General features: G+C 42.9%; 1 protein-coding gene across 2 annotated transcripts in view; it reads left to right on the top strand.

Annotated features, from left to right (window-relative positions):
- Window positions 1-14,047, top strand: part of LOC110487591 (tenascin-X) — a 31,293-nt gene extending 17,246 nt beyond the window's left edge. Inside the window, exons 7-18 of one of the 2 annotated variants that reach the window (XM_036971200.1) lie at window positions 9,803-9,925; window positions 10,025-10,168; window positions 10,610-10,729; window positions 11,011-11,163; window positions 11,308-11,450; window positions 11,573-11,705; window positions 11,816-11,967; window positions 12,429-12,525; window positions 13,088-13,249; window positions 13,446-13,609; window positions 13,745-13,894; window positions 13,957-14,047. In XM_036971200.1, coding sequence (XP_036827095.1) covers window positions 9,803-9,925; window positions 10,025-10,168; window positions 10,610-10,729; window positions 11,011-11,163; window positions 11,308-11,450; window positions 11,573-11,705; window positions 11,816-11,967; window positions 12,429-12,525; window positions 13,088-13,249; window positions 13,446-13,609; window positions 13,745-13,843 — 1,490 coding nt within the window. In that variant the 3' untranslated portion in view covers window positions 13,844-13,894; window positions 13,957-14,047. Of the gene's footprint in view, window positions 1-9,802; window positions 9,926-10,024; window positions 10,169-10,609; window positions 10,730-11,010; window positions 11,164-11,307; window positions 11,451-11,572; window positions 11,706-11,815; window positions 11,968-12,428; window positions 12,526-13,087; window positions 13,250-13,445; window positions 13,610-13,744; window positions 13,904-13,956 lie in introns of both variants that reach the window. The other variant, XM_036971199.1, reaches the window with a different exon arrangement.
- The last annotated feature ends 11,433 nt before the right edge of the window (window positions 14,048-25,480 follow it).

Below are 25,480 nucleotides of genomic sequence, written 5' to 3'. Positions count from 1 at the left end.
GATCCAATGTTGACCTAAATGACTAATGATGATAAATACAATCCACCTGTGTGTAATCAAGTCTCCGTATAAATGCACCTGCACTGTGATAGTCTCAGAGGTCCGTCAAAAGCGCAGAGAGCATCATGAAGAACAAGGAACACACCAGGCAGGTCCGAGATACTGTTGTGAAGAATTTTAAAGCCGGATTTGGATACAAAAATATTTCCCAAGCTTTAAACATCCCAAGGAGCACTTTGCAAGCGATAATATTGAAATGGAAGAAGTATCAGACCACTGCAAATCTACCAAGACCTGGCCGTCCCTCTAAACTTTCAGCTCATACAAGGAGAAGACTGATCAGAGATGCAGCCAAGAGGCCCATGATCACTCTGGATGAACTGCAGAGATCTACAGCTGAGGTGGGAGACTCTGTCCATGGGACAACAATCAGTCGTATATTGCACAAATCTGGCCTTTATGGAAGAGTGGCAAGAAGAAAGCCATTTCTTAAAGATATCCATAAAAAGTGTTGTTTAAAGTTTGCCACAAGCCACCTGGGAGACACACCAAACATGTGGAAGAAGGTGCTCTGGTCAGATGAAACCAAAATGGAACTTTTTGGCAACAATGCAAAACGTTATGTTTGGCGTAAAAGCAACACAGCTGAACACACCATCCCCACTGTCAAACATGGTGGTGGCAGCATCATGGTTTGGGCCTGCTTTTCTTCAGCAGGGACAGGGAAGATGGTTAAAATTGATGGGAAGATGGATGGAGCCAAATACAGGACGTTTCTGGAAGAAAACCTGATGGAGTCTGCAAAAGACCTGAGACTGGGACGGAGATTTGTCTTCCAACAAGACAATGATCCAAAACATAAAGCAAAATCTATAATGGAATGGTTCAAAAATAAACATATCCAGGTGTTAGAATGGCCAAGTCAAAGTCCAGACCTGAATCCAATCGAGAATCTGTGGAAAGAACTGAAAACTGCTGTTCACAAATGCTCTCCATCCAACCTCACTGAGCTCGAGCTGTTTTGCAAGGAGGAATGGGAAAAAATTTCAGTCTCTCGATGTGCAAAACTGATAGAGACATACCCCAAGCGACTTACAGCTGTAATCGCAGCAAAAGGTGGCGCTACAAAGTATTAACTTAAGGGGGCTGAATAATTTTGCACGCCCAATTTTTCAGTTTTTGATTTGTTAAAAAAGTTTGAAATATCCAATAAATGTCGTTCCACTTCATGATTGTGTCCCACTTGTTGTTGATTCTTCACAAAAAAATACAGTTTTATATCTTTATGTTTGAAGCCTGAAATGTGGCAAAAGGTCGCAAAGTTCAAGGGGGCCGAATACTTTCGCAAGGCACTGTATATTAGAAATAACGGTAGCTTGAGCCAAAGGAGCCAAGATTCAAAAACAGGTCATCATGACAAAGGGAGCCAAGTGAGTAAGACTGCTGATTCAACAGACAGAGCAAACCAGATAAATGGATCAGATGCCACTACTACTGGAAAAACAGGCCAGCCTCTAAACTCAGTGGGGGTTCAGAGCATAACCTCGGGAGGGTTCGTACTTGTTTGGGGAGCGCCAGAGGGGATGTACAGAAATGTCATAGTAACCCGGGAAGAGCATGGAAGTAAGAACGAGGCGGAGGAAGAGGAGGAAGAAGAAGTGGAGGAGGGGAGAGTGAGTCAGAGGAGGATAGTGTGGAGGAAAATGTCATGGGGGTGAGTCAAGGTAAGGAGGGAGGGGAGGAGAACCCTGTTACCAATAGCAAAAGTGACAACCAGAGACAGAACAGCAACAGTAATACTACGGCTAAAGTTGGTGACGGGGGTACAATCAAGTTCTCCAAAGTCCTTTCAGGGTCGGCTCGCTCATTCCCATTCCAGAATCTCCATCCACAGACACGCTATTCCCTGTCCGTATTTGGGAAGGGTCCCGGAACTACGCTCCAAAATTCACAGACTCATCGTCAGCACAGGTACTGGCCATAGTTAAAATCTCTACCAACTACTACAAGGGTTCATTGGCTCATTGTTCAAGCACAGGACTTCTCTTTTCTTGAACAATGCAAGTTATTCCAGACACCCAGTTAGATGCCGATACATCCTCACACCATTTTAGGTGACTTGCACAGCTGCTTGATCCATGTCCATTTCAAGAGCCGTCACACTCTTGATACTGTAACTTCCTGAATTCCAGTACCTCATCATGTCTGTCGTTAATTTGCCTCATCTGCTTATTGATACCGTGAGCTGTGTTTCTTTTGGTTTGTCCTTGACAACCAAGAGCTTTTAATTAAAATAAATGGTAAATAAATCCAAAACTTTAATTACAAATTATAAACTGGGTGGTTTGAGCCCTGAATGCTGATTGGCTGAAAGCCGCGGTATATCAGACCGTATACCATGGGTATGACAAAATATAGATTTTTACTGTTGTAATTATGTTGGTAACCAGTTTATAATAGCAATAAGGCACCTCTGGGGTTTGTGGTATATGGCCAATATTCCACGGTTAATGGCTGTATCCAGACACTGTGTTGCGTCGTGCCAAAGAACAGCCCTTAGCTGTAGTATATTGGCCATATGCACCACACCTCCTCGAGCCTTATTGCTTAAATATACAATGATCAAATAAACATGGATCTGTGCTAATCATTTGTATTTCGTGTTAACCCCTTGCTTATACCATGCTGTGCAGTGATTAGTGCAACTGTGATGTGTGTTGTTCATACTGGGTGCATTGTGGAAAAACAGGTATGATTGCCAAAACACCCAGAGAAAATGGGCTGTTGCTAACTGGGAAACTATCTGAAGCGCATCCCATCAACGAAATGTGAGCATGAGTTCATCATCTTCAAAATGTAGGTTATGCAGAGGGATACTCTCTAATATATAACCATTACAGTGCTAAATCTTACACAATAAACACGGGATTACATAGCCTCCCTGGTCTATATACGACATGTCATATACAGCCTGTTGTTTTCCATTTTGTACATGGACAGTATGTCAACCCAGACACATCCATGTGTTAAGCACGTACTGTGCCTTCAGAAAGTATTAATTCCCCTTGACTTATTCCACATGGTGTGTTACAGCCTGAATTCAAAATTGATTAAATATATGTTTTTAGAAATTTGACCAGATTTATTGGAAATGAAATACAGAAATATCTCTTTTACATAAGTAAAATCAATACTTTGTAGAAGCACCTTTGACGGCGATTACAACTGAGTCTTTTTGTCCAGCACCTGGATTGTACAATACTTGCCCATTATTCTTTTAAAAATTCTTCAAGCTCTGTCAAGTTGATTGTTGATCATTATTACAGTAGACTGACATTTTCAAGTCTTGCCATAGATTTTCAAACTGATTTAGGTCAAAAATGGTAACTAGGCCACTCAATATTCACATTCGTCTTGGTAAGCAACTCCAGTGTAGATTTGGCCTTGTGTTTTCAGTTATTGTCCTACTGAAAGGTGATTTTGTCTCAAAGTGTCTGTTGGAAAACAGACAACCAGGTTTTCCTCCAGGATTTTGCCTGTTCTTATAGTTGTATTCTGTTTATTTTTGGCCTAAAAAACTCCCCTAGTCCTTGCCGTTGAAAAGCATACTCATAAAATGATGCAGACACCACCCAGCTTGAAAATATGAAGAGTGGTAATAATGTCTTGGATTTACCCCACATATTTTGCAGTATTACTTAAGTGTCTTGTTGCAAACAGGATGCATGTTTTGGAATTTGTACAGGCTTCCTTCTTTTCACTCTGTCATTTAGGTTAGTATTGTGGAGTAACTACAATGTTGTTGATCCAACCTCAGTTTTCTCATATCGCAACCATTAAATACCTCTAACTGTTTTAAAATCACCATTGGCCTCATGATCAAATCCCTTCCTCTCCGGCAACTGAGTTAGGAAGGACGCCTGTATCTTTGTGGTGACTGGGTGTATTGACACTCCATCCAAAGCCTAATTAATAATGCCACCATGCACAAAGGGATATACAGTGCCTTGCGAAAGTATTCGCCCCCCTTGAACTTTGCGACCTTTTGCCACATTTCAGGCTTCAAACATAAAGATATAAAACTGTATTTTTTTGTGAGGAATCAACAACAAGTGGGACACAATCATGAAGTGGAACGACATTTATTGGATATTTAAAACCTTTTTAACAAATCAAAAACTGAAAAATTGGGCGTGCAAAATTATTCAGCCCCCTTCAGTTAATACTTTGTAGCGCCACCTTTTGCTGCGATTACAGCTGTAAGTCGCTTGGGGTATGTCTATCAGTTTTGCACATCGAGAGACTGAATTTTTTTCCCATTCCTCCTTGCAAAACAGCTCGAGCTCAGTGAGGTTGGATGGAGAACATTTGTGAACAGCAGTTTTCAGTTCTTTCCACAGATTCTCGATTGGATTCAGGTCTGGACTTTGACTTGGCCATTCTAACACCTGGATATGTTTATTTTTGAACCATTCCATTGTAGATTTTGCTTTATGTTTTGGATCATTGTCTTGTTGGAAGACAAATCTCTGTCCCAGTCTCAGGTCTTTTGCAGACTCCATCAGGTTTTCTTCCAGAATGGTCCTGTATTTGTCTCCATCCATCTTCCCATCAATTTGAACCATCTTCCCTGTCCCTGCTGAAGAAAAGCAGGCCCAAACCATGATGCTGCCACCACCATGTTTGACAGTGGGGATGGTGTGTCATTTAGGTCAACATTGGATCATTCAGAGATCCTCACTGAACTTCTGGAGAGAGTTTGCTGCACTGAAAGTAAAGGGGCTGAATACTTTTGCACGCCCAATTTTTCAGTTTTTGATTTGTTAAAAAAGTTTGAAATATCCAATAAATGTCGTTCCACTTCATGATTGTGTCCCACTTGTTGTTGACTCTTCACAAAAAAAATACAGTTTTATATCTTTATGTTTGAAGCCTGAAATGTGGCAAAAGGTCGCAAAGTTCAAGGGGGCCGAATACTTTCGCAAGGCACTGTATACAGTGCCTTTGGAATGTATTCTGACCGCTTGACCTTTTCCACATTTTGTTAGGTTACAGCCTTACTCTAAAATTGATGAAATCATTTTTGTCCCTCATCAATCAACACACAATACCCCATAATGACAAAGCAAAAACAGGTTTTTAGATTTTTTTTCTAATTTATTGAAAATAAAAACTGAAATATAAAATGTACATAAGTATTCAGACCCTCTATTCAGTACTTTGTTGAAGTACCTTCGGCAGTGATTACAGCCTTGAGTCTTCTTGGGTATGATGCTACAAGCTTGGCACACCTGTATTTGGGGAGTTTCTCCCATTCTTCTCTGCAGATCCTCTCAAGCTCTGTCAGATTGGATGGAGAGCGTTGCTGCACAGCTATTTTCAGGTCTCTCCAGAGATGTTCGATCAGGTTTAAGTCCGGGCTCTGACTGGGCCACTCAAGGACATTCAGAGACTTGTCCCGAAGCCACTCCTGTGTTGTCTTGGCTGTGTGCTTAGGGTCATTGTCCTGTTGGAAGGTGAACCTTCGCCCAGTCTGAGCTCCGGAGCAGGTTTTCATCAAGGATCTCCCTGTACTTTGCTACGTTCATCTTTCCCTCTATCCTGACTTTTCCCAGTCCCTGCCGCTGAAAAACATCCCCACAGCATGATGTTGCCACCACCATTCTTCACCGTAGGGATGGTGCCAGGTTTCCTCCAGACATGATGCTTGGCATTCAGGCCAAAGAGTTGAATCTTGGTTTCATCAGACCAGATAATCTTGTTTCTCATGGGCTGAGAGTCTTTAGGTGCCTTTTTGGCAAATTCCAAGCGAGCTGTCATGTGCCTTTTACTGAGGAGTGTCTTCTATCTGGCCACTCTATCATAAAGGCCCGATTGGTGGAATGCTGCAGAGATTGTTGTCCTTCTGGAAGGTTCTCCCATCTCCACAGAGGAACTCTAGAGCTCTGTCAGAGTAACCATTGGGTTCTTGACAAAGGCCCTTCTCCCCCAATTGCTCAGTTTGGCCGGGTGGCCAGCTCTAGGAAGGGTCTTGGTGGTTCCAAACTTCTTCCATTTAAGAATGATGGAGGCCACTGTGTTCTTGGGGACCTTCAGTGCTGCAGAAATGTTTTGGTACCCTTTCCCATATCTGTGCCTCGACACCATCCTGTCTCGGAGCTCTACGGACAATTCCTTTGACCTCATTGCTTGGATTTTGCTCTGACGTGCACTGTCAACTGTGGGACCTTATATAGACAGGTGTGTGCCTTTCCAAATCATGTCCAATCAATTGAATTTACCACAGGTGTACTCCGATCAAGTTGTAGAAACATCTCAAGGATGATCAATGGAAACAGGATGCATCTAAGCTAAATTTTGAGTCTCATAACAAAGGGTCTGAAAACTTATGTAAATCTTATATATATATATATATATATATATATATATATATATACAGTGCCTTGCGAAAGTATTCGGCCCCCTTGAACTTTGCGACCTTTTGCCACATTTCAGGCTTCAAACATAAAGATATAAAACCGTATTTTTTTGTGAAGAATCAACAACAAGTGGGACACAATCATGAAGTGGAACGACATTTATTGGATATTTAAAACTTTTTTAACAAATCAAAAACTGAAAAATTGGGCGTGCAAAATTATTCAGCCCCTTCACTTTCAGTGCAGCAAACTCTCTCCAGAAGTTCAGTGAGGATCTCTGAATGATCCAATGTTGACCTAAATGACTAATGATGATAAATACAATCCACCTGTGTGTAATCAAGTCTCCGTATAAATGCACCTGCACTGTGATAGTCTCAGAGGTCCGTTAAAAGCGCAGAGAGCATCATGAAGAACAAGGAACACACCAGGCAGGTCCGAGATACTGTTGTGAAGAAGTTTTAAGCCGGATTTGGATACAAAAAGATTTCCCAAGCTTTAAACATCCCAAGCAGCACTGTGCAAGCGATAATATTGAAATGGAAGGAGTATCAGACCACTGCAAATCTACCAAGACCTGGCCGTCCCTCTAAACTTTCAGCTCATACAAGGAGAAGACTGATCAGAGATGCAGCCAAGAGGCCCATGATCACTCTGGATGAACTGCAGAGATCTACAGCTGAGGTGGGAGACTCTGTCCATAGGACAACAATCAGTCGTATATTGCACAAATCTGGTCTTCATGGAAGAGTGGCAAGAAGAAAGCCATTTCTTAAAGATAAAAAGTGTTGTTTAAAGTTTGCCACAAGCCACCTGGGAGACACACCAAACATGTGGAAGAAGGTGCTCTGGTGAGATGAAACCAAAATTTCACTTTTTCAACAATGCAAAACGTTATGTTTGGCGTAAAAGCAACAGAGCTGAACACACCATCCCCACTTTCAAACATGGTGGTGGCAGCATCATGGTTTGGGCCTGCTTTTCTTCAGCAGGGACAGGGAAGATGGTTAAAATTGATGGGAAGATGGATGGAGCCAAATACAGGACGTTTCTGGAAGAAAACCTGATGGAGTCTGCAAAAGACCTGAGACTGGGACGGAGATTTGTCTTCCAACAAGACAATGATCCAAAACATAAAGCAAAATCTACAATGGAATGGTTCAAAAATAAACATATCCAGGTGTTAGAATGGCCAAGTCAAAGTCCAGACCTGAATCCAATCGAGAATCTGTGGAAAGAACTGAAAACTGCTGTTCACAAATGCTCTCCATCCAACCTCACTGAGCTCGAGCTGTTTTGCAAGGAGGAATGGGAAAAAAATTCAGTCTCTCGATGTACAAAACTGATAGACATACCCCAAGCGACTTACAGCTGTAATCGCAGCAAAAGGTACTACAAAGTATTAACTTAAGGGGGCTGAATAATTTTGCACGCCCAATTTTTCAGTTTTTGATTTGTTAAAAAAGTTTTAAATATCCAATAAATGTCGTTCCACTTCATGATTGTGTCCCACTTGTTGTTGATTCTTCACAAAAAAATACAGTTTTATATCTTTATGTTTGAAGCCTGAAATGTGGTAAAAGGTCGCAAAGTTCAAGGGGGCCGAATACTTTCGCAAGGCACTGTATATATATATATATATATATATATATATATATATATATATATATATATATATATATATATATATATATATATATATATATATATATATATATATATTTTTTTTAAATACATTTACAAACATTTCTAAAAACCTGTTTTTGCTTTGTCATTATGGGTTATTGTGTGTAGATTGCTGATAATAATTGTTTTATTTAATCCATTTTAGAATAAGGCTGTAACGTACTAAAATGTGGAAAAAGTCATATACTTTCTGAAGACACTGTATATATATATTTTTTTACACATCTACCAATCGGTGCCCTGCTTTGTGTGGTTGAATCTGTGCCCTGCTTTGTGTGGTTTAATTAAAATGCACTACTTGATTGAGGGACCTTATAGATAATTATATGTGTGGAGTACAGCAACTGGGGTAGTTACACAAAAATCATGTTAACCACTATTATTGAACACGAAATGAGTCCATGCAACTTTTTATGTGATGTGTTAAGCACATTTTTACTCCTGAACTTATTTAAGCTTGCCATAACAACGGGGTTGAATACTTATTAACTCAATTCATTTCAGATTATTTATTTTTTGATCAATTTCAAAGATTTTCTACAAAAAAAAATCCACTGACATTATTGTGTGTAGATCAGTGACACAAAATCTCAATTTAATCAATCCAAATCCACGCTGTAACACAACAAAACGTGGAAAAAGTAAAGGGGTATGAAAACTTTCTGAAGGCACTGTACCCATGAAATTTACTCTGATATTCATGAGACCATTCAGCTACAATCGCCATTCACTGCTGGTCTGATCTTCTCTCACTAGGGTAAGCTTTAAGTCAGCAACCTTCATTGGCTCCCTTCATCACTCACAAATCCCAGGGTAAGACCACGGTTGGTCCCTATGGTTTTTCCTGATCTTAAGCGTGAAATGTACAGATTTTAATCCTATGAGTCTTTTTTAAATGTATTTGTAAAAAAAAAAATTAAAAAAAGAACAAAATTCTACAAAGTTTTAACGATTAGCTAGTTTTTTTTATTTTTTTTATTTTTTTTTACAGAGGGTGAGGTCTCAAATGGTATTTGGAATCATTATGGCAGGATTCTGCTCACTCATGGTTGAAAATCTGTTGGTCAACACATTTCTTATTCCTTAGAAATGATCTTTCTCTTGCTTTATCTCTCCTATTCTTGTATTAAAATGATTTGGGGTATGTATTTGTTATCAACATCTCTTCAATTTTTCCTGTCTTCTGTTATAACCATTTAAACTTTTCTCTTTCCTGCCAACTTTTTTTTTTCAGGATCAAAAGACCAGCTCAACATTAATATCTCATCCTTTTCCCTTGCTGCTTTCCAGGGTCCAACATCTGCATTTAACAGTGACACCTTTGTCTGTTTTAGTATATGCTGTACTGTGTATACTGTATATATGGTTGCACTGTACATATATACCCAAACTCAATGGAGCACTAATAATAACAGCGTGAGTAAACAAGAAAAGTATGAGTGCACCTACATTTTAAGGTATATTGATCTTTCTTCTCCTCACATGTAGTATGACTTACCTCAAGTCTCCATTTTCTCTTTCTCAAATATATTCTAGCTCTGTTTCCATGTCCATCATTTTTCTCTCTTGATACTTTTTTCTTTCTTTCTTACAGTTTTTATTTGTTTTCATGCGTCTTTCAGTCTATGTTCGTCTTTCTATCTTTTGTTTCTCTTTTTCGCTCTCAATCACACTTAATATTCCCGTGTCACGCCCAGGTCCAGAGCCTCCCTCAGGTCTTGTCTTCAGTGAAGTGACTGAGACGTCTTTCTCCGTGTCCTGGACCAAGCCAAAAGGTCCCGTGAGTGGCTTCAAGGTCACCTACACTAACACACAGGAAGGTAGGTGCTTACACTAAGGTTCTGGGGGTCAAAATCCTGGCTGTTGAGTCACGTCAGTTCATTGTGCATTCACATCGCAAGTTGCCCGTTCTATTCCAGGGGAGCCTCTCTCCGCAACGGTGGACTCTGGGGATTCCACTCTGGCACTGTCAAAGCTCTCTCCAGGGTCCTCCTATGAGGTCAGTGTGATATCCGTCCTTGGACTGGACGAGAGCGATGCAATCAAAGACCTGGTTATGACACGTACGTTTACTTCAGTCATACTGTTGACTTTCAGTTTTAGGATGAATACTAATTTACAGGAAGTTGTCAGATTGTAATTTATAGGAAGTTAGACTATCAACAGCCACTTTTTTTTGGTCCTTGGTGGTGTCTTGGTCAACAAAATTAAGTTAAGCATTTAAAGCCACATGTATTTTTTGTTTTGTTTCTTACTGTCGTGTTTTCTCTGCATTTATACGGGTCTGTGTTCAGAATTGTTCTAGCAGGTGTAGGATCTGGGAAAGATCTGTGCATTTTCAAATTTTCTCAAAGGGTCTATTCTGGAGCTGTTTCAACTTCAATTTCTTTAGCAAGAATGAGATTCAAATCTAATGATGTATCGAAAGGATTTGATTTCACGTTGTGATAACTAATGCTCCCTTTCTCTTGCCTTCATTTTTTTCAAACCCAAACCGATCTCAGTCCCTGACCCTCCGAGGGATCTCCGGGCCATTAATGTCACAGACACCAAGGCCTTGCTGCTATGGCGACCAGCACTGGCAACAGTCGACCGTTACGTCATAGTTTATGGCTCTGAAAAAGGTAAAGGGGTATCAGAAGTTGGATATCCATTACAACAATACCCCGTGGGGCTTTTAAAAGCCCGAGCCGTATTAGAGCTTTTCCTTTCCAGTTGGAGCTTTCACACAGGCCACAGGCAAGATGAGATCATAGTATTTGTATTGGACAGTCAGTTTATGACCACCCCAACAGCATTACAATATAAACACTGAGAAATAAATTAAATCCTGCTGCCTACCTCTCTCCTCTGCCAATCACCTGCTCTCTCTCTCCACTGCTTACTTGTTTCTGTGTCAACCAAGGGTCAGATGATGCCAAGATCACTGTATCGGGCAATGCGGCGGAGCAGCAGCTGAAAGGCCTGCAGGGCTCCACTAGGTACACCGTCACAGTCACCAGTCAGCTGGGCAACCTGGACAGCTCTGCCGCCATCACCGTCTTCACCACCACCGGTGGTCAGTCCGCACAGACACCTTCTCAAGCTACCTTAATGCTTAAACCAATCAACTCACCCGAGACCGAGCAGAAAAGGAAGGCTGATGTCTTCGTTTAATTTTACAACTGAGCTTCTTGTGATTGTGTCCATGTCCATCTGGCAGGATCCAGGGGAGACGGGGAAGTTCCGCGTGACCTGAAGGCCAGTCAGGTGACTCCTCGCTCAGCGCTGTTGACGTGGAAAGCACCCTCTGCCGCCGTGGGAAGCTACAAGCTGACCTATCAAACGGAGGGACAGGAGTTGCAGGTGAGGAACACTGATTAAAAGGTGGAGACAGACACACATTCTATTTTATTCAGGACAGTAAATTAGGACAAAATGCAACAAACTCTGGTCTACTAGACAGATGACCTATTTCTTCTCAACAGGAGGTTACCATTGACTCCACAGTAACAGAGTTCAAATTGACCAGGCTGCATCCCATGTCCAAGTACACCGTGCATCTACAGGGGGAGAGGGGAGGGAGCTATACTGCTACAATTTCCACTGAGTTCACCACAGGTAAGTGGTCAAATATATTTGACTTTATGAAGAAACTTAACAAAACGAAATACATACATCGAAAGCACAGTTTCATAAAGTTAGGCTCTCTCTTTGATTTTGTCTGTCAGGGAATCTCCGATACCCCTTCCCAAGTGACTGTTCCCAGGAGCTGCTAAACGGGATACACGAGTCTGGAGAGGTGGAGATCTTCCCCAGGGGAAGGCAGGGAAAACCAGTGTTGGTCTACTGCGACCAGGTGACTGATGGAGGTGGCTGGACGGTAAGAGAAGATGACTGTGTGAGGGACCATGTGTCTATACTGTTGGTGAAGAGAGAGATTGCTATTTAAAATGTATTCAGATGTAGACAATAGATTTAGCATAAGTAGTGGCAAATGTAATACATTTGACTGCATAATAACTATGTCCCTTAAAGGAAAATACCACTCAAAAACTCTCTTTTGCTATTTGGTATTTCATTAGTCAACAGTTGATACAGTCCCAAAATGTTTTGCATGTCAGCAATCAAGTTTTCAAGATATGGAACTTTCAAAATAAGTTTATCTTGAAGACATGATTGCTGACATGCAAAACATGTTGGGACTGGATCAACACTGGACTAATCAAATACCAAATACCAAAATAGTTTTGGAGTGGTATTTTCCTTTAACTGACATGAGAGGGAGTTAACAGTTGATTAAGGATGGTATATGTCCGCTGTATGAGCGTGTGTGCTTTACAGGTTTTCCAGAGAAGGATGGATGGGAAAACGGACTTCTTCAGAGGCTGGAAAAACTACAGCAAAGGTTTTGGAGAACTGAGTGGGGAATTTTGGCTGGGTGAGAGTCATTCGTCACGCTAAGTTTGTTTTCACCCACTTCAGCAGCAGTGCACCAGCATTACATCAAACAGAACTGCTATATTGACGACGCAAAAGCTAAACTATGTCACTTTTACGTAAACAGTGCAAGCCCTCGTGACAGATCAACTCTGTAAATAGACCCGTTGCTGGGCAGATTAATTAAACAGTATACCGCCAGATGAGAAGGATCAATTTAATGTGGAAATTTAATGGCAAGACGGTAGAAAAAAGTGACTACTGGCACTATTGGTGCACAAACAGAAGGACAACCAAGAGCAGTAGCAGAGGGCCTATCACTCTTCAAAACCCTTTAACTTTTTTGGAGCGATTGGCTGAGCATTAACGCCGGTAGCGCACTATCCACTATCCATTCTAACATTGAGGGGCATCATGCTCATTTCTACTGTGTAGATCTGATGAAAATAAGTCTTCAGCGCCCCCTAGAGCCAGTGCATATAGTTTACTTCAGGAGCTCGGCAGTAAGCAGTTTTTTGTGTGCTATAACACCTTCTTTCCCACTCATCTCTGTCCATATATAGGCAATGAGAACCTACACAATCTAACCAGCATGGCACCAATGACCCTACGTGTGGACCTCCGTGCAGGGGACGAATCAGTGTTTGCCAAGTACTCTGCATTCACAGTGGATACTGTTAGAAGGAACTATGCTCTCAAAGTGTCTGGGTACAGCGGTACAGCAGGTATGAACAGATTCTGTCCACTGAAAATGATGGACCTCTTATTGTGCATACTTCCACATAATCATTAAACCCGTCGCTTATTGTTTTCTCGTTATCCCTCTATTCCACACCTACTGTTTCCCTCCTCACGCCTGCCATCTGCCTTTCCACTCTACTTCCCTTTTCCCCTTCCCTCTTGACTTTTTCGTCCCGGTAGGTGACTCTATGAGTTACCACAACGCGCGCATGTTCTCTACCAGAGACAGAGACCCCGCGCCTTTCATCACCCGCTGCGCCATGTCCTACAGGGGGGGTTGGTGGTACAAGAACTGCCACGAGGCCAACCTTAATGGCCTCTACGACACCAGTGTCAATCACCAGGTAGTGCCAGCCGACTTCATACCTCATTTCACTATTTCAGAGTCTATATCACCAAAGTAATCCAAGGCAACTATTTCAGAACAATCAATTACATGTTCGGGGTGGTCTGCTAACTGAATCGTCTCTGTGTCTCAGGGTGTGATCTGGACTGCCTGGAAAGGCAAGGACTTGTCCATCCCTTTCACCGAGATGAAGCTCCGACCAACATCTTTCACCCCTCCAACTCAGGGATAATGACAAAGTGGTGGACGGAAAATGAGAAGTGGGGAGAGGCACAGTTTATGAACACACACACACACACACACACACACACACACACACACACACACACACACACACACACACACACACACACACACACACATCCAGGTAACTGCTGAAATAAAGGAAACACCAACATAAAGTGTCTCGATAGGGCGTTGGGTCACCACGAGCCAGAACAGCTTCAATGCACCTTCGCGTAGATTCTACAAGTGTCTGAAACTCTATTGGAGGGAGGTGACACCATTCTTCCATGATAAATTCCATAATTTGGTGTTTTGTTGATGGTGGTGGAAACACTGTCTCAGGCACCGCTCCAGAATCTCCCATCTCCCCAAGTGTTCAATTGGGTTGAGATCTGGTGACTGAGACACACACACACACCCTTTAAACCCACTATTCTCCTTTGAGACCCCTCTTTCAAAGTCACTGAGATCTCTTCTTCTAGCAATGGTCTCCAAAATAATGGGCAACTGGCTATTTTTATACATGACCCTAAGCATGATGGGATGTTAATTGCTTAATTAACTCAGGAACCATACCTGTGTGGAAGTACTTGCTTTCAATATACTTTGTATCCCTCATTTACTCAAGTGTTTGCTTTATTTTGGCAGTTACCTGTACATAAGCACACACGCAAACCCACGGTCAGTCATGCATGCATACACAGTACATGCACCTATTAGCTACAGTTTGAAAATCTCCCAATGCCTTGCTCTCCAGACTAAAGCAATTTGATTTTTTCAAATGTATAGAGGACAGTTATCTGTATGTTATATTGTACAGTTCCTAGATTATCTTTGAGATTTCCATTTCTTTTTTTTACTCTAAGTGTTGTGGCACCCCTTGCGTAAGCTGTAAAAATGTATGCACTGTCCCCTGGCTATGAGGTACAACCGTGGAAATGAGCGGTGAATAACTGACATTTCTGTTTGTACTTTGACTGGCAATTATCGAGTTTTGGTGTTTGTCCTTTGTTTGTCTTATTTGTGGTTATATGTCTTGTATTTTCGGTTGCCCCAATTCTCAAATTGTAGTTGCTACAATAATAAAATAATGGTGGAACATGGGCGGCAGAAGCACTGGGTGTTCCGTTGTATGAGCAAGTACATGTACGTGAGTGAGGTTTTCACTGATATAAGCTAGGTGATAGATTTGGAGGCCTTGAAGATAAACTGTGCAGTGACAAGGAGTGACAATACAGAGTTATTTTTGACGTTGAATACCCAACACTCTACCAAACTCCCCAAATAGTCCCAATGCATTCCCACTGGTCCTTACTCATTGCCAAAGATGACACCTACTGCACTTTTACTCAAATGAAACAGTACCACTACTACAAGGCAATTCATGTCCACAATCTGATCTATTTGAACATTATATTACTACATATACACTGAGTGTACAAAACATTAGGTACGCCTGCTCTTTCCATGACATAGACTTTCCAGGTCACTTGTAAAAATCCACTTCAATCAGTGTAGATGAAGGGGAGGAGACGGTTAAAGAAGGATTTTTAAGCCTTGAGACATGGATTGTGTATGTGTGCTATTCAGAGAGAGAATGGGAGAGACAAAATATTTACCTGCCTTGAACAGGGAATGGTAATAGGTGCCAGGCGCACTGGTTTGAGTGTGTCAAGAACTGCAACGCTGCTGGGTTTTTCACGCTCAAGCTTCCCGTGTGTACCAAGAATGGTCCACCACCAAAAAAGACATCCAGCCAACTTGACGCTAAATGCAACGCAATTAGGAAGGTGTTCTTAATGTTTTGTACATACAGTATATACAGTTGATGTCTTTTACATACACCTTAGCCAAATACATTTAAACTCAGTTTTTCACAATTCCTGACATTTATTCCTTGTAAAAATTCCCTGTTTTAGGTCAGTTAGGATCACTCACCACTTTATTTTAAGAATGTGAAATGTCACAATAATAGTAGAGAGAATGATTTATTTCAGCATTCATTTTTTTCATCACATTCCCAGTAGGTCAGAAGTTTACATACACTCAATTAGTATTTGGTAGCATTGCCTTTAAATTGTTTAACTTGGGTCAAACGTTTTGGGTAGCCTTCCACAAGCTTCCCACAATAAGTTGGGTGAATTTTGGCCCATTCCTCCTGACAGAGCTGGTGTAACTGAGTCAGGTTTGTAGGCCTCCTTGCTCGCACACGCTTTTTCAGTTCTGACCACAAATGTTCTATAGGTTTGAGGTCAGGGCTTTGTGATGGCCACTCCAATACCTTACCTTGTCCTTAAGCTATTTTGCCACAACTTTGGAAGTATGCTTGGGGTCATTGTCCATTTGGAAGATCCATTTGAGATGTTGCATCAATATATCCACATAATTTTCCTGCCTCATGATGCCATCTACTTTGTGAAGTGCATCAGTCCCTCCTGCAGCAATGTACCCCCACAACATGATGCTGCCACCCCCATGCTTCACGGTTGGGATGGTGTTCTTCAGGTTGCAAGCCTCCCCCTTTTTCCTCCAAAAAGTACGATCTTTGTCCCCATGTGCAGTTGCAAACCGTAGTCTGGCTTTTTTATGGTGGTTTTGGAGCAGTGGCTTCTTCCTTGCTGAGTGGCCTTTCAAGTTATGTCGATATAGGACTCGTTTTACTGTGGATATATATACTTTTGTACCGGTTTCCTCCAGCATCTTCAACAGGTTCTTTGCTGTTGTTCTGGGATTGATTTGCACTTTTTTCACCGAAGTACATTAATCTCTAGGAGACCAAATGCTTCTCCTTCCTGAGCTGTATGGCGGCTGCGTGGTCCCATGGTGTTTATACTTGCGTACTATTGTTTGTACAGATGAACGTGGTACCTTCAGGCGTTTGGAAATTGCTCCCAAGGATGAACAAGACTTGTGGAGGTCTACAATTTTTTTTTGAGGTCTTGGCTGATTTCTTTCGAATTTCCCATGAAATTTCCCACGAATTTCCCACAAAGAGGCACTGAGTTTGAAGGTAGGCCTTGAAATACATCCACAGGTACACCTCCAATTGACTCGAATGTTGTCAATTAGCCTATTAGAAGCCTCTAAAGCCATGACATAATTTTCTGGAATTTTCCAAGCTGTTTAAAGGCACAGTCAACTTAGTGTATGTAAACCTCTGACCCACTGGAATTGTGATACAGTGGATTATAAGTGAAATTGTCACAATGCCTGGAGTGGTGGGTGCGGAGTCAAACGCAGAGAGCAGAGGATACTGGGAAAACCGGACTTTATTTTGGTTTCCAATGCGAACGCTCAAAACAACAGGCGAAAATTATCACAAAATGTCCAACCCAACACAGGGCACAAACGGACAGGAACACTACACGCACAACCTGACTAACAGAAAACAAGCTCGCACAAAAACAGGCGGGCCTAAAATGCTTAAATAGTACTGAATCAAAAAACAAAATAAAAGACAGGTGCAACCAATAAGACAAAACAAACAGAAAAGGGGATCGGTGGCAGCTAGTAGACCGGCGCCGACGACCGCCGAGCGCCGCCCGAACAGGCAGGGGAGCCACCTTCAGTGGGGGTCGTGACAGAAATAATCTGTCTGTAAACAATTGTTGTTAAAATTACTTGTGTCATGCACAAAGTAGATGTTCTAACCGACTTGCCAAAACTGTAGTTTGTTAACAAGTCATTTGTGGAGTAGTTGAAAAACGAGCTTTAATGACTCCAACCTAAGTGTATGTAAAATCCGACTTCAACTGTATGTACTGTGTTCCATTTAATTCTGTAGACTGAGTTTTAATATTTCATTCCATCGGATTGATACCATTAGACCTTCCATTTTTTACTTCATGCATCACTACATGCAAAGTTCCAAGCACACACATTTCCTCAAACAGGTACACATTTCCTCAAACAGGTACACATTCCTCAAACAGGTACACATTTCCTTCAGATCCACCATGCTGAGGAGGGGGAGAAAGGTATGATTTTTAGGTTGTAGAATTATCAAATAAGAAAATTGTAGAAAACATTGACATTACAGATTATTCTTAAACTTTTATCGTTTATTTATGTACTGCTAATGTAAATACGATAAACTGTGTTTACGTGTACACATTTCTCACAATACACAGAAGAGAACAAGAATCCCGGCTAAATCTACTGAGACTCCCAGGTAATGACCTCTATTTCTACCTAACACACACACAGACAGAGTCCATCTTACCTGGTTATATGGCCAACTCTTCACAGGGATGCTGTAACACACCAGGTGGAGGTTCCTGTATCAAACCAGGTTTCTGATCACGTTTCAGATCAGATTAAATAGTTTGGATGGCCCAGCCAGAGCCCGGACTTGAACCCGAGCGAACAACTCTGGAGAGACCTGAAAATAGCTGTGCAGTGATGCTCCCCATCCAACCTGACAGACCTTGAGAGGATCTGCAGAGAAGAATGGGAGAAACTTCCCAAATACAGGTGTGCCAAGTTTATAGCGTCCTGTCCAAGAAGACTCTAGGATGTAATCGCTGCCAAAGGTGCTTCAACAAAGTATTAAGTAAAGGGTCTGAATACTTATGTAAATGTGATTTCTGTTTTTTTTATATACCTGTTTTTTCATTGTAATTATGGGGCATTGTGTGTAAAACAATCTATTTAATCCATTTTAGAATAAGTCTGTAACGTATCGCACTAGGTCATTTAAGAGTCTAATGTGTTACATAAGAATAATATGTTAACAGAGTGACATAGGACATTCATTCGTATAGCAAATGACAAAATGACTTTCAAAATCCCTGTCAGTTATTTAATTAATTGCAGCAAGCCGTTGCCAAACCATTTGAAGCTGCTAGGCGACAAGGCTACAACGTGGACAAATTTGAACAAGTAACCAGCATAACACCCTTCTGGCTCAATGTGGCAGAGAGATTCATCAATGATGTATGCAGGATTACAAGTCTAAAAGGATCCCTGTAGATCTCTCTCATTTCGCTTCAATTCAAGATGCTGGCGATCAGAGAAGCTTTAAGCAGTGGGAGGACAACACAACGGACGAGTTTACCTTGATTGTTGGCTGTCTGACTGGGCTCGTCCTCAATAACCTCATGAATAATTTCATGAAGGAGTGCAGGGGGACATCAGTAAGCACGAGTGTCTGACAGACCTGGGTGTCAACATGGACGTTTGCAATTTTCTTTGTGGATGGGCGAATTTCGTAGTTAGCATGACCGTAGTAAACGAGCAGGAGATCAGTCGCACTCCGAGACCACTGCCTGTTGGCCAAAGCACCATCGACGACCAATGCCGTCGCCTGAGAGTGCTCTCACATCCACAAAGAGGTTTAGAGGAGTACTTGGGGGCCCTTAGTCTCCAAGAGCCACAGTCAGGTAGCCAGTAGCATACAGAGATGCCCCAAACTGCAGCAGGGACAGAAAGAGATCACAGGTTTATGGTTCCATTACCAATTAGTCCCGTAACAGTATGGGTGTTAAGATTTGCAGTAGGCCTAAATATTGCAAATTGTCCATTCTGGAAGCTTTTTTTTGTCATGCTACTGTTATATTACTACATTAGAAAAATGTGGTATTTTGTGTTGATTGGAAATGGTTGCCCTCAATGTAGTTGCACAATGGCCTAGTGGAATCCCTCTTTCACATGTTTTTCAACTAAACAGTAGCCTATGAATACTGTGGACACGACACTGTTGCACATGGACAGCTCCCAGTGCTGAATTGCCAAACTCAGAACTTAGGCCTGCTTCAACATTAATGAGCTGCTAATTGTAATTCTGGAGCAGGGGAAGGAACTGAACATAAAGAGACATACATCAGTGTGGTGTCTTCTGCTTCACGTTCCTTATCAAGCCACTAGAGCAGGGGTACTCAACTACTATTTGAGAAGGTTCAGTGATACACATTTCCTAGGTGGCAAATGTCCGGATGGATATCGGCCTTTATCGGCGCTGTGGTACAGCATGCTCGATGGACGTCCTGTGGACCCTTAGGGGACAGGCTGAATTTCTTCAGCTTCCTGAGGTTGAAGAGTCGCTGTCGTGCCTTCACATTTCAGCTCCCAGCTGATGTGTACGCTGAGGAACTTTATGTTTTTGACAGTCTCCACGGTGGCCCCATTGATGAGAATGGGGCGCGCCCAGCCTGGTTCCTCCTGAAGTCCACAATCAGCTCCTTTGATTTGCAGTTGTTGAGGGAGGGGTTGTTTACCTGGCACCACGCCATCAGTGCCTACCTCCTCTCTGTAGGCCGTCTCGTTGGTAATCAGGCCTACTACTGTTGTGTCATCAGCGAACTTGATGATGGAGTTGGAACTGTGTGAGGCCATGGAGTCATGGATATACAGGAGGGGACTGAGGATGCACCCCTGTGGGGCCCCCGTTTTGAGGATCAGTGTTGAGGAGGTAATGTTGCCTACCTTCACCACCTGGGGACGGCCCGTCATGAAGTCTAGGACCCAGTTGCATAGGTAGAAGTTCAGACCCGCAAGCTTTGTGGTGAGCTTAGAAGGCACAATTGTATTGAAGGCCAAGACGTAGTTTATGAACAGCATCCTCACATGCATTCCTTTTTTTCCAGGTGGGTGACGGTAGTGTGCAGTGCAATGGCGATACCGTGGATCTGTCGGTGCGGTAGGCGAATTGGAGAAGGTCTAGTGAGTCAGGGATGGAGAAGGTGATGTAGTCTTTGACTAGCCTCTCGAAGCACAGCCAGACAATTCTGATCTTTTTTTTCACCAATTGGTCTTTTGACCAATCAGATCAGCTCTGAATAAGATCTGATGTGATTGGTCAAAAGACCAATTTGTGGAAAAATATCAGCATTTGGTTACGCAGCACACAATTTCCAATTTGACCAGTAGTGGGGTATTGTCCCCACTACTGGTCAAATAAACCACACCCTAGCTACACATACAGTGCTTTCAGAAAGTGTTCATAGCCCTTGACTTATTACACGTGTTACAGACAGAATTCAAAATGGATTAAATAGATTTTTTTCTCAACCATCTACACACAATACCCCATATTTTTGTAAATGTATTGAAAATGAAATACAGATGTCTAATTTACATAAGTATTCACACCCCTGAGTCAATACATGGTAGAATCACCTTTGGCAGAGTCTTTCTGGGGAAGTCTCTAAGAGCTTTGTACACTTGGATTGTACAATATTTTCCCATTCTTTTCAAAATTCTTAAACTGCTGTCAAATTGGTTGATCATTGCTAGACAACCATTTTCAAGTCTTGCCATAGATTTAAGTCAAAACTGTAACACGGCCACTCCGGGACATTCACCGTCTTCTTGGTAAGCAAATCCAGTGTAGATTTGGCGTTGTGTTTGAGGTTCTTGTCTTGCTGACGGGTGAATTTTTCTCTCAGTGTCTGGTGGAAAGCAGACTGAACCAGATTGTCCTCTAGGATTTTGCCTGTGATTAGCTCAATTCTGTTTATTTTCTTAGCTTGAAGAACTCTCCAGTCCTTAATGATTACAAGCTCACCCATAACAGATTCAGAGGGGTTGGGTTAAATGCGGAAGACACATTTCACTTGAGTGCATTCAGTTGTACAACTGACTAGGTATCGCCCTTTCCCATGATGAAGCCACCACTATGCATGAAAATATGGAGAATGGTACTCTAATGTGTTGTATTGAATTTTCTCCAAACATTACATTTTTTGTTTGTTTTTTGTTTGAATTTTACCCCTTTTCTCCCCAATTTCGTGGTATCCAATTGTTTTAGTAGCTACTATCTTGTCTCATCGCTACAACTCCCGTACGGGCTCGGGAGAGTCAAAAGTTGAAAGTCATGCGTCCTCCGATACACAACCCAGCTGCACTACTTCTTAACACAGAGCGCATCCAACCCGGAAGTCAGCCGCACCAATGTGTCGGAGGAAACACCGTGCACCTGGCAACCTTGGTTAGCGTGCACTGCGCCCGGCCCGCCAAATCAAATCAAATTTTTATTTGTCACATACACATGGTTAGCAGATGTTAATGCGAGTGTAGCGAAATGCTTGTGCTTCTAGTTCCGACAATGCAGTAATAACCAACAAGTAATCTAACTAACAATTCCAAAACTACTGTCTTATACACAGTGTAAGGGGATAAATAATATGTACATAAGGATATATTAATGAGTGATGGTACAGAGCAGCATAGGCAAGATACAGTAGATGGTATCGAGTACAGTATATACATATGAGATGAGTATGTAAACAAAGTGGCATAGTTAAAGTGGCTAGTGATACATGTATTACATAAGGACGCAGTCGATGATATAGAGTACAGTATATACGTATGCATATGAGATTAATAATGTAGGGTAAGTAACATTATATAAGGTAGCATTGTTTAAAGTGGCTAGTGATATATTTACATCATTTCCCATCAATTCCCATTATTAAAGTGGCTGGAGTTGAGTCAGTGTCAGTGTGTTGGCAGCAGCCACTCAATGTTAGTGGTAGCTGTTTAACAGTCTGATGGCCTTGAGATAGAAGCTGTTTTTCAGTCTCTCGGTCCCAGCTTTGATGCACCTGTACTGACCTCGCCTTCTGGATGATAGCGGGGTGAACAGGCAGTGGCTCGGGTGGTTGATGTCCTTGATGATCTTTATGGCCTTCCTGTAACATCGGGTGGTGTAGGTGTCCTGGAGGGCAGGTAGTTTGCCCCCGGTGATGCGTTGTGCAGACCTCACTACCCTCTGGAGAGCCTTACGGTTGAGGGCGGAGCAGTTGCCGTACCAGGCGGTGATACAGCCCGCCAGGATGCTCTCGATTGTGCATTTGTAGAAGTTTGTGAGTGCTTTTGGTGACAAGCGCTGCTGCGCCTTCTTCACGATGCTGTCTGTGTGAGTGGAGCAATTCAGTTTGTCTGTGATGTGTATGCCGAGGAACTTAAAACTTGCTACCCTCTCCACTACTGTTCCATCGATGTGGATAGGGGGGTGTTCCCTCTGCTGTTTCCTGAAGTCCACAATCATCTCCTTAGTTTTGTTGACGTTGAGTGTGAGGTTATTTTCCTGACACCACACTCCGAGGGCCCTCACCTCCTCCCTGTAGGCCGTCTCGTCGTTGTTGGTAATCAAGCCTACCACTGTTGTGTCGTCCGCAAACTTGATGATTGAGTTGGAGGCGTGCGTGGCCACGCAGTCGTGGGTGAACAGGGAGTACAGGAGAGGGCTCAGAACGCACCCTTGTGGGACCCCAGTGTTGAGGATCAGCGGGGAGGAGATGTTGTTGCCTACCCTAACCACCTGGGGGCGGCCCGTCAGGAAGTCTAGTACCCAGTTGCACAGGGCGGGGTCGAGACCCAGGGTCTCGAGCTTGATGACGAGCTTGGAGGGTACTATGGTGTTGAATGCCGAGCTGTAGTCGATGAACAGCATTCTCACATAGGTATTCCTCTTGTCCAGATGGGTTAGGGCAGTGTGCAGTGTGGTTGAGATTGCATCGTCTGTGGACCTATTTGGGCGGTAAGCAAATTGGAGTGGGTCTAGGGTGTCAGGTAGGGTGGAGGTGATATGGTCCTTGACTAGTCTCTCAAAGCACTTCATGATGACGGAAGTGAGTGCTATGGGGCGGTAGTCGTTTAGCTCAGTTACCTTAGCTTTCTTGGGAACAGGAACAATGGTGGCCCTCTTGAAGCATGTGGGAACAGCAGACTGGTATAGGGATTGATTGAATATGTCCGTAAACACACCGGCCAGCTGGCCTGCGCATGCTCTGAGGGCGCGGCTGGGGATGCCATCTGGGCCTGCAGCCTTGCGAGGGTTAACACGTTTAAATGTCTTACTCACCTCGGCTGCAGTGAAGGAGAGACCGCATGTTTTCGTTGCAGGCCGTGTCAGTGGCACTGTATTGTCCTCAAAGCGGGCAAAAAAGTTATTTAGTCTGCCAGCAAGACATCCTGGTCCGTGACTGGGCTGGATTTCTTCCTGTAGTCCGTGATTGACTGTAGACCCTGCCACATGCCTCGTGTGTCTGAGCCGTTGAATTGAGATTCTAATTTGTCTCTGTACTGACGCTTAGCTTGTTTGATAGCCTTGCGGAGGGAATAGCTGCACTGTTTGTATTCGGTCATGTTACCAGACACCTTGCCCTGATTAAAACCAGTGGTTCGCGCTTCCAGTTTCACGCGAATGCTGCCATCAATCCACTGTTTCTGGTTGGGGAATGTTTTAATCATTGCTATGGGAACGACATCTTCAACGCATGTTCTAATGAACTCGCACACCGAATCAGCGTATTCGTCAATATTGTTATCTGACGCAATACGAAACATATCCCAGTCCACGTGATGGAAGCAGTCTTGGAGTGTGGAGTCAGCTTGGTCGGACCAGCGTTGGACAGACCTCAGCGTGGGAGCCTCTTGTTTTAGTTTCTGTCTGTAGGCAGGGATCAACAAAATGGAGTCGTGGTCAGCTTTTCCGAAAGGGGGGCGGGGCAGGGCCTTATATGCATCGCGGAAGTTAGAGTAACAATGGTCCAAGGTCTTTCCACCCCTGGTTGCGCAATCGATATGCTGATAAAATTTAGGGAGTCTTGTTTTCAGATTAGCCTTGTTAAAATCCCCAGCTACAATGAATGCAGCCTCCGGATGAATGGTTTCCAGTTTGCAAAGAGTTAAATAAAGTTCGTTCAGAGCCATCGATGTGTCTGCTTGGGGGGGAATATATACGGCTGTGATTATAATCGAAGAGAATTCTCTTGGTAGATAATGCGGTCTACATTTGATTGTGAGGAATTCTAAATCAGGTGAACAGAAGGATTTGAGTTCCTGTATGTTTCTTTCATCACACCATGTCTCGTTAGCCATAAGGCATACGCCCCCGCCCCTCTTCTTACCAGAAAGATGTTTGTTTCTGTCGGCGCGATGCGTGGAGAAACCCGTTGGCTGCACCGCCTCGGATAGCGTCTCTCCAGTGAGCCATGTTTCCGTGAAGCAAAGAACGTTACAGTCTCTGATGTCCCTCTGGAATGCTACCCTTGCTCGGATTTCATCAACCTTGTTGTCGAGAGACTGGACATTGGCAAGAAGAATGCTAGGGAGTGGTGCACAGTGTGCCTGTCTCCGGAGTCTGACCAGAAGACCGCCTCGTTTCCCTCTTTTTCGGAGTCGTTTTTTTTCCGCGTCGCGAAAAACATATTCTTGGTCGTACTGATGGTGAGTTGACGCTGATCTTATATTCAGTAGTTCTTCTCGACTGTATGTAATGAAACCTAAGATGACCTGGGGTACTAATGTAAGAAATAACACGTAAAAAAACAAAAAACTGCATAGTTTCCTAGGAACGCGAAGCGAGGCGGCCATCTCTGTCGGAGCCGGAAGTCGCTGGTGCTCAATGAGACAAGGATATCCCTACCGGCCAAGCCCTCCCTAACCTGGACGACGCTAGGCCAATTGTGCGTCGCCCCACGGACCTCCCGGTCGTGGCCAAAACATGACATTTTTTATGCAGTATTACTTTAGTGCCTTGTTGCAAACAGGATGCATGTTTTGGAATATGTTTTATTCTGTACAGACTTCCTCCTTTTCACTCTGTTAATTAAGTTAGTATTGTAGGATAACTACAATGTGGTTGATCCATCCTCAGTTTTGTCTCACCACAGCCATTAAACTCTGTATGTGGGGCCTC

Source organism: Oncorhynchus mykiss, chromosome 32, assembly GCF_013265735.2.
Source record: "Oncorhynchus mykiss isolate Arlee chromosome 32, USDA_OmykA_1.1, whole genome shotgun sequence".
Classification (NCBI taxonomy): Eukaryota; Metazoa; Chordata; class Actinopteri; order Salmoniformes; family Salmonidae; genus Oncorhynchus; species Oncorhynchus mykiss.
This window is presented reverse-complemented; position numbering and strand designations above follow the sequence as displayed.